The sequence below is a fragment of the Toxotes jaculatrix genome, chromosome 6, assembly GCF_017976425.1.
Source record: "Toxotes jaculatrix isolate fToxJac2 chromosome 6, fToxJac2.pri, whole genome shotgun sequence".
Taxonomy (NCBI): Eukaryota; Metazoa; Chordata; class Actinopteri; family Toxotidae; genus Toxotes; species Toxotes jaculatrix.
This window is the reverse complement of record NC_054399.1, coordinates 12,689,459-12,698,868: the sequence shown is the minus strand read 5'-3', so window position 1 is coordinate 12,698,868 and position 9,410 is coordinate 12,689,459. Positions and strand designations below refer to the sequence as shown.

The following is a 9,410-nucleotide window of genomic DNA, read 5'->3' as shown; positions in this document are numbered from 1 at the left end:
CCTATCAATCAATTTGGCTGTGTAATTGATCTGCTAATGATGTCCAGCTGAAAGTATAAGTGCCTGAAAGTTTCCTGCACTTACATCACATGCTTCATCAAGTTCTTTTCACTGCACCGAATCACAGCATTTTTCAACAGCGCTTTGGTTTTCTGACTTCTAATTCAAAATTCACTTGTAACAGAGTATTCATATATTGTGGTAAAACCTAGACCTGCAATGATTAGTGAATTAATGGTTTAGTCGATCAAAAGAAAATTAATCCGAAACTCTTTGATAACTGATTAATAATTTCAGTTATTATATATCAATTTGCCATCATATGAAACTGAGCTTTAAAATGAGATCATACAAAACATGAAAACTGATGACAGCACATTGGGCTGTGAGAAATTTTGCTGGGTATAAAAACTACACATTAATTTTACTACAGAAAAAGTACTTCTTCCACCACTGATAAATATCACCAAAAAACATGTAATTATCATTTTATTTTATTTGACCCCACTGGGACCGGTACTTACTATGATAAAACTCATAAGTACGAATTTACAAGCGGTACTTGAAAGCACCATCCCTGCTTCACGACAGTTTCGGCCGCGGCATTGTTGCTCTCTGCTCGCTGTAGTCGTCTTCCTGTCGACAGCAAACGCCAATCCCTTTCTATTTTATAGGAAAGATGCTAGTTTTTCTACTCGGCTAATGCTATTTTCCTCGTAAACGTTTTCTAGCTCGTTTTTTTTTTGTTTTAAATCCAGGCACGTTGCTAGCACAAAGCTAGCCAGCTTGCTAACCAGTCGCGAAAATGAACTCTAACACGCACGTCATCCAGGTGACAAATGTCTCCCCGAGCACGACGTCGGAACAAATGAGGACTCTGTTCGGATTCCTCGGAACCATAGAGGAGCTCAAGCTGTTTCCACCTGAGTGAGTATTCTCCACAATACCTGGCTAAAACGTTGTTTTACCTCAACTCACGCTCGGCCCCTCTTGAGGCCTTGTAGGGTCGAGTAGGCCTCGCTGCACGGCTCCCTGATGCTAATGCTAACGTTTGCCCGCGCCTTCAGAGAGGGGCAGTGTCTTTCCGCACCACATGCCGGTTAATCGATATCTCTGTAAGCTGTTAGGAAACGGTGAAAATGCTCGTTATAATTTCCCATTTAAAATGATATTCATTTTAAATGGGAAATTAAAATGATATTCATTTTAAATATCATAGTTATTATGAATTACTTTGTTGAATAACTACTTCGATTGTTTCAGCACTGAAAAATACCACATATTAGCCTGTTTTTTCTCCACTAAGTAACGGTTTTCTGACATTTTATAAACTCAACATTGAGTAAACAGAATTAATTTATTAATTAACAGTGTTAATATTTGTTGGAGCTCTAGATGTAGCAGGACATTCTATAAATGCTTAATAAAATTGAAAAACAAGTGTAAATATCACAGTCAGTGGCTCCCTTAAAAATCCCATGGGTTGCCCAGATCCCATTTGGATGCTTGGATTAAAGTATTTTCACATTGACTATAGTGGGAAATAATTGTTCTTTGCTTTGTATTTTTCCAAATGAGTAACATCTGGCTACTGTTCAGGTAGGAAATGTCTTAGACTGCTTTTCATGCAAGATAAAAATGCAGCAACATTAATTGTACAGTTATATCTTGCTAGGTCACTGACATTATGAGCATCTAGTGAGAAGATGGTAAATGGTGAAAACATGAGTGATTGGCAGTAAAAAATATTATTGACTGTTTTGCTCATAATCCATTATTAACTCAGGTGTCCCTGGGGACACAAACTCACAGCTTGAAGAGAGCATGTTGGGTCTCCTTGATTGTATTCTTTGCACAACATATCTGTATTTTTTTCCAGTGACTCTCCCTTGCCTGTGACTTCACGTGTGTGTTTTGTAAAGTTCCTTGAGTCTGAATCGGTGGGAGTTTCTCAACACCTGACAAACACCGTCTTCGTGGACAGAGCTTTGATCGTGGTCCCTTTTGCTGAAGGTGGGTGTCTGTTTTATTCTTATGTCGCTCACATGGCTATCTCTGAACATACATCACAATGTGTAGGCGTATTTGATAGAATTTCAAACACTATCTGAGCCATTGTGAGTTTTTCTGGCCAAGCAAAATTAGCTAAGCTTTTCAGTGCTTGGCATTTCTAGGTATGTAAGAAGGGAAATGTACATTTGTGTCCATGTCTTACAATCTAGCTGTAAACTTCTCTCTCTGTTATTTGTGTTGTGGTTTTCATAGTGGACAAGTCATTTGCAGAGAGCCCCTTCCTTGCTGGCTGAAAGTGGTCCTCTGCTGCCATCAGGAGATTAGAAAAAATAATGGCACCAGGCTCGCAAGCCCCCCTTCTCTCTCTTGTTCTCCAGTAAAAAATTAACTCTTTATGTTTTTCTCTCTGTTCAAGGTATCTTTTCTTTAAAGAAATTTAGCCACACAACTCTTAAGCAAAAATGAGGGGTTGGGGAGAGGGTGCAGGGCAATCTTAATTCCTCATACAATCAAGAGTATTTTGATATTTTTCAAACAAAATGTACATCAGTTAATAGGCATGCACCAAACTAGGGATGCCCCGAGCAGATCTGTTTTGAGGCCAATCAAGGCACTTTTTAAATTAATGTGTGCTCTCAAGCTTGAACCATTTCTTGTCCTCTGTTTATATTTTAACCCTTTTCACTGTGGATGCACCACTCAAAATGTTACACTTTAGGATAAACATTATCTCTATTTCAGCTACTTTTTTGACACACCTATGAACGATCTGCAGTTGAAAATGGTGTTTAAACTTGGATATACTATATAACTGCTGTTTCACCCTGTACATGTAACAGATCCTCACCGGCACTGCTCTGTGTGGTGATATATTTTATTAAACACTGTAGGAAACCAGTAAAGACCCTGCACATACACACAGGTGTTTTCAGTTACTGGCTGATTAGACCTATTTTTGGGTTCAAGTTGTGTGGGGCTATGGTGGGAGTTTGCCACGGTCACCAGACTTACAAATGTAAGCTGTCCCGCCCTGACAGGTGCAAAAAATCCTTAGCAATAGAGTGAGGGAGATGTTGATCGAGCGCAGTCGGTCTTAGAGGCCCGCGCTGTCCTGAGAGGAGGTCTAATCAGCCAAACAGGTGAAAAAAACCTGTGTGGATTTATGGTGGGTGTTCTGTTTTCTTAATGCAGAGCTGTTCAGCAAACACATCCAAACTGCACAGATGTAACTCTGGCCTGTTTAGCCTGAGTTTACACTGTGCAACTGCATTACAAAGAAAAATATAAATACTGGATCAGGACTTGGTATTGGAAGATTCATGATGTTAACCTGCTCAGATTAGTAACAAAAAAAAAAAAAGAAATGTTCGGGACCTCCCTACGCCAAGCACAAAGCATGCAAGATAGATTAACTAATCAGCTCTGCATGCAAGACTACATTTGAAAAGTGTGTGCAATCATCTATGCGGTTATTTTCAGCAGATGTTGTGGAAGTTAATGAGCATATAATTATTAATCATGACAAGCACACAAACTGCCTTTGGCTTTTACTTGCTTCATGTGCCAAAGCCTTGTAGTATTTTATATTGTGCATTTGTTTCCCCAAATTTTCACTAACACACAAGATAAAAGAGTAGTATTAAGCCTCTGCTTGATGTTGCAGTAAAAATGCCTTTTTTTAATTGACCCTCTCCACACATGACTCTGAAAGAGTTGAGTGAATCTCACGTTTAACAGTGGTGTTTCTTTTGTTGTTGTGTTTTACAGTTCTTTTTCCTGGTTCAGCCAGCCCTATATACCAGGCCCTGCTGAAAATGCCACCAACAGTTTTGTCCTCTGCAGCCTTATCCTGTTTCTCAAGTGTCCTTTCTGTTGTGTGTGTGTGCGCGTGTGTCTCTCTCTCCCCCTCTCTCTCTCTCTCTCTCTCCCCTTTTTAAAATGTAAAAATGTCAGATTAAAAATAGCCTGTTTTCAGATTGCACAACCATGGATGATCATCTCCTTAAGATTTTCCCTTTTTATTTTACTGTTTTACTGTACGGTTTTTCTTCAGCTTTGGGCACATGATTTTTATCACGGCTTTTGCTGGCATTAGACCTTAACTGTTTAGTGCAGATTATCTTGGACATTGTTTAGTTTTTTGTGACATACTGTTGGCTAAAATCTAGCAGTACTGTAGTTTGTTAGCAGTACTTTATCTGGGATTGTACGAAGTAATCACTAACAAAAGCCCAGAAAAGGTAAAATGACTGAACCTTTTCAATTTTTTGTATTGGTAGTGGTAAGTGATGTTGAAATGTACCCTTGTGTCTACACCCAAATCATGAACTTTGTTTTCTGTATCTCAATGTTTTTGTGTGCTTTATAGCGAAGCAGCCGGCGCGAGTCGCTTGTTCATAAAACATCTAATGAAAGTTGAGAGCACATCCCACGGGACAACTGGCTGTGCTTGCTTACGTTTGGTTCATGACTTAAAAAACAAGTACAGGTGATAAAATCTTGGCAGTGTTGACCACAGTGTGTATTGTGACTTTTAAACTCATAGCTGCTAATCCTTCAATCATACTTTGACAAAAAAAAAAAGAAAAAAGTCAGGGATCAAGATTTACAGACGAGACAAAAAGTGGATTTTTTTTATTATTTCTTTTATTTTTCACTACAGATTAATTAGACTGAGGTGGCTTGTCTGCAAGTCTTGTCTGAGTGTTTATGGATGATTACTTAGGGCATGTGCTGAAATGATGTTGTTTTTCTCCAGGAGTCATTCCTGATGAATCTAAAGCTATGTCGCTGCTGGCTCCAGCCAATGCCGTGGCAGGAATGATGCCTGGTGGAGGCCTTCTTCCAACACCCAATCCTCTGGCGTCGGTGAGTTCTTACATTAAGTTAGCCTTAAAAGTGGACATTGTGTTTTGGTATTGCTTTAATAAGTACTGTTCATACACTAGTAGTAATTGTGGGCCAGATTATGGTATATGAAATAGTTTTTAGTTTTAACACTTTTACCCATTGCATGGCTGTTTATCTTTTTTCATTAGATTTAGACTGGTTTCCTACCTTCCAGGCAGCTGTTCATTTCAGTAATTTATGAAATCAGCCCACACAGTTGAAATATGCTTTAGATATGTAAATGAACACAGTGAATATTTCATCACCTTTATTTACCAAAGTGAGCAGTGCTCCAAGATGATGCATTTACATGCAAGAACTTTTACTTTGGTGGTGTGTTTAGTGACACTCAAACATTTGATTTTAAGAGCTGACTTAGAAATCTCATAAGTTAACATTTTATTGAAGGAGCTGAAGGAGCACTGTAGCATCCAAAAGCCTTGTAAAAAGCACCACAAATCAATAGTAAGTCAACTGTGCTGGGTTGAATGCTGTTCGTCAAGCTTTGCTGTGTATTTCAACGGAGTCTAATATTTCAGATGGGAGGGACACCATTTGGAGGTCTTGGAGCTCCCAGCATGGAGCAAATGGCTGCCATGGGAATGCCAGGACCAAACATGAACCCCCAGGTGAGCACCAGACGGGACACACTGATAGTCACAGCATATGCAAACAAAAAATGTGTCATGTTTTAACAACCTACTCGCCTCTCCTTCAGGCTCTTTCTGCAGACTTCCTGAAGCTCATGCAGTCCATGGACCCCAAGTAAGAAATTATGCACAATCTCTGCCAGTGTGCTTTTTTTATTTTTATTTTTTTTTTTTTTTTTATTTATTTATTTTTTTGAGAAAAAGAAAAAATTAAATGATTCATGACACTTACAGGTTGAATCCATTAGCGGCCGGACTGAACTTGAATCCAGGGCTCAAGACCGATGCCTCCAATAAGGAGATTGAAGAGGCCATGAAGAGAGTCCGAGAGGCACAGTCTCTCATCTCTGCAGCCATTGAACCAGGAAGTGAGTAGTCTTTCTTGTATGTAAGCGTCATGTTTTCCCTAACCCTCTAAAAACACCAGCTTTGAAAGGCGAGGTTTGGTCTGGTTGGTGTATTGGATAATTTATATATGAGTGAGATTTTTTTGAAAATACAGTTTGTTTCTCACCGAATCAAACTGTACTTGGGGAGAAGAGTTTAGTTCATATTTGTTCTATGAGCAGTAAGTCTCCACCACATGGTAGATATTTAACTTTGACATTGTTTTTTTTTTTTTTTTTTTTTTTTTCTTGGTAGATAAGAAAGATGACAAGCGTAAACATTCCCGCTCCCGTTCACGGTCTCGGCGCAGGCGATCCAGATCTCGCTCAAGACACAGGTAAAGACACCTCCATCACAAATTCTGCCACTAGACTATTAACATCATACATGAGAGGAATTATGAGCTGTGTCCCCACATACAAAACATGAACACTGAGTATAGTTGTTACTATGTTTAGAAATCTTTCATATCTTAATTTTGGCAGACGTTCCAAGAGCAGGTCTAGGAGGAGGTCCCACTCAAGGAGCAGGAGGAGGTCCAAGAGCCCACGAAGGAGGAGGTCCCATTCCCGGGATAGAGGCCGCCGTAGTAGATCAAGGTCAGCATCTCTATACTATTTTCTTCAGTACTAGTTGGCTGTATGATCCTGTGAACCCCCAGTGAAATCCCATTTGCTGTGATATGCTGTTTGCTAATGTTGTTGACTTTGCTCATGTCTTGAACAGGGACAGGAGAAAGGAGGAGAAGTCTAAGAAAAGGTCCAAGACGCCCCCCAAGAGCTACAGCAGCGCCAGGAGGTCTCGCAGCATCAGCCGGTGAGTGGTTTGAGCAGTGTTATGCTTCACTGGTCAGTTACAGGCACACATGCCTCTCATGATGGGCGTTCTTCCTTTTAGTTAAAGTTCTGTTATGTTCACGGCAAATCAGTTCAAACGGCAGCAGGTTGGAGTTTGAGAGCCAATAATGGAATTAAATCTAGACATGCCAACTTTAGTCCAGACAGGAATGACAGAAGTATTTGTTTTCATTTTGTTACTTGACTTTATTTAATAATTGTGCCTCTCAGGAGACACAGGCGAAGCCGCAGTGCATCTCGATCGCCCAGGAGGAAGCTGTCCAGGTCTCCATCACCCAGGCGGTGAGTTGTCATGTGTAATGCATCTTCTGTCTGTACATACAAGTACACATTTTGGCATACAACAGCTAAAGATAATGACACAATGCTTTTTTTTTTTTTTTTTTTAATCTTGGCAGTCACAAGAAGGAGAAGAAGAAGGACAAGGATCGTGAGAAGGATCGGGACAGAGACAGGAGGGAGGACAGGGACCGAAGCAGAGACGAAAGAGAACGTTCCTCCAGTAAGAAGAAGAAGAGCAAGGACAAGGAGCGAGATCGAGACCGCAAGTCTGATAGCGAGAAAGGAGACGTCAAGGTATGTTCGGCTACGTTATAAGGGAATTTTTCCTTTTTTTTTTCTTTATTTTCTTTATTTTTTTTTTTTTAAACCCTTAAACTGTGGCGACAGGTGACCCGGGATTATGATGAGGAGGAACAAGGCTATGACAGCGAAAAGGAAGGAGAGGAGGATGACGACGAGAGGAAGAGCGACTCTGACTCTGCCTCGTCCCCCAAAGGCCAGGAGGAGATGGAGAGATCCGAGGGCCAAAATCCTAAGAAGTCCAAACTAAATGGAGACGATCACCATCAGGAAGACATGGAGATGAGTGATTAAGGGCATCCCCGAGACCGAACCAGACTGCGTCATCTTCCCACTGTCCTTTTATATTTTTAATGTAGGCCACAATATGTCTGTGCCTGATCAAAGTTAAAAAGATTTCTTGTCTTAACTGTAGGAGCCTTGGGGAGGGTGAGTGAGTGTAGGAAGAAAAGCAGTCAAATAATTTTTGTAAAAACATGAGTAAACCAGAACTAAAATATGAATAACATGAGATGGTTTTAAATTGTCATTGCTGTACTTTTTTAAGATCCTGTTGATTTCTTTTCCTCTTGTTGCCTTTGTGTTCATATTTTGTCCTGACAGTAGAATAAACAGCATTTTCTACTGAAATGCTGTATTTGTAAATATTTTACTAGTCAGGACTGAATCCTCTCCTCGGCCAGGCTGTTAGTCTCTCACCACCTGGTACCAGCTCCATGTTTATTTGTTTGGTTGCTGAGCCATTTTTGCTTCAACTGTAATGCACCCAGTCGTGTTTCAGCTGATTTCCTATTTACAGCCCTTTGTAAGTGTACACTGTAGATTGAAATGTGTTGCAATGAAATACTTTGTCTGCAATAGGTTTTCCAAAGGAAACTAATAAAATTGGGTAAAACTATCAAATTGTTTTGTTACTTGTTACAGAATGTTCTGTTATTTAGGATTCTGTTGAAATTTACCAAACTTACTGACATATATTCTTTGTATTTACTTGTACTTACTTGTATAAGAAATTTACAAAAATCTGTAACTAAGATTAATCCTAAGACTGTAAACTTGGGATGCACCGAAATGAAAATTGGCCGAAAACCGAAAATGAGGAAACCAAGGCCGAAAACTGAAAGCCGAAACACCGAAAGAAATTATGCCAATTATTAGTACCAAATAAAATAAAATGTTCTCTCATAAAAACACAAAGTGAATATATGTCAAGTGCATTTTAAAATTTTCGCTGTAGAACTATAACATAATAGTGTATCAAAACGAAAGATTGCCATAGCCCATATGTTAACTGTTGGCCTTTAACAACAACAAATGCACCAAGAATTGCTGCGCTTGAAAACTTCCTTGACTTTTCAAAAATGTCCACAGACGGAGTGGGCGTGCTCGGAGGGATTTTCCTTTTCTATGCTGCATTCCTCTCATATTCAGCATAGCGATCGAGATGTTTGGATTTCAGGTGATAAACCCGACGTTGAGAAATTCTTTGCAGATGCACCCCCTCTTGAAATTTCGACATTACATGTTTTGCAGATCGCTATCCGTGTCTTTCTCAGATTTACTGAAATACGTCCACACCATAGACTGTATAAAACATGGACGTAGAACATGTGGCGTCACCCATTGGTTTTGGGGAGTCGGTTCTGTGACCAAAACATGGGCATTTGAGCGGCGCCATCTTGGATTTTAGTGGGAGTGTACTTTCCATATTTTTATGGGTACGTTTACGGGTACTAGTAATCATTTTTGGCATATTTTGAAGCCTTATGGCCGTATGACCTGTTTTGTTTAAATTTTGAGGTGTTACTAAAATATGACTTTTTGGCATATTTTGAAATCTTACGGCCCTAAGGCCTCAAAAAATGCCAAAAAAAAGTCATATTTTTGTAAGTCCTCAAAATGTCATAAAAAATACTATAGTAAGGCGTCAAAATTGGCAAAAAAGTAAAAAAATCTTTGACCTCAAAATGTCATAAATAACGTCATAGTATAGTAAGGCGTCAAAATCGGCTAAAAAAAGTCAACATTTTTT

The 9,410-nt window shown here is 39.5% G+C and overlaps 1 protein-coding gene across 5 annotated transcripts; it reads left to right on the top strand.

Annotated features, from left to right (window-relative positions):
• Window positions 1-580: 580 nt before the first annotated feature.
• On the top strand, window positions 581-8,276 carry LOC121183084 (serine/arginine-rich splicing factor 11-like). Of its 5 annotated transcripts, none has more exons than XM_041039930.1 (12): window positions 581-927; window positions 1,880-2,013; window positions 4,772-4,881; window positions 5,442-5,531; window positions 5,621-5,667; window positions 5,787-5,920; window positions 6,195-6,276; window positions 6,440-6,538; window positions 6,666-6,755; window positions 7,007-7,078; window positions 7,195-7,372; window positions 7,466-8,276. In XM_041039930.1, exons 1-12 carry the CDS (start codon window positions 806-808, stop codon window positions 7,670-7,672), a joined length of 1,365 nt encoding a protein of 454 aa, XP_040895864.1. In that variant the 5' UTR covers window positions 581-805; the 3' UTR covers window positions 7,673-8,276. The 5 variants fall into 5 exon arrangements, with proteins under 5 accessions (XP_040895864.1, XP_040895863.1, XP_040895865.1 ...); XM_041039929.1 differs by having other exon boundaries at window positions 6,425-6,538; XM_041039931.1 differs by lacking the exon at window positions 581-927 and adding an exon at window positions 2,266-4,501 and having other exon boundaries at window positions 1,877-2,013; window positions 6,425-6,538.
• Window positions 8,277-9,410: the final 1,134 nt, after the last annotated feature.

Bases quoted from the DNA above. Each gene is read 5' to 3' on its own strand.
- LOC121183084 (XM_041039929.1), top strand. From the start codon at position 806: ATGAACTCTAACACGCACGTCATCCAGGTGACAAATGTCTCCCCGAGC. The intron at 2,014-4,771 runs GTGGGTGTCTGT...GTTTTTCTCCAG, and splicing joins CGTGGTCCCTTTTGCTGAAG to GAGTCATTCCTGATGAATCT. The intron at 5,668-5,786 runs GTAAGAAATTAT...TGACACTTACAG, and splicing joins ATGCAGTCCATGGACCCCAA to GTTGAATCCATTAGCGGCCG.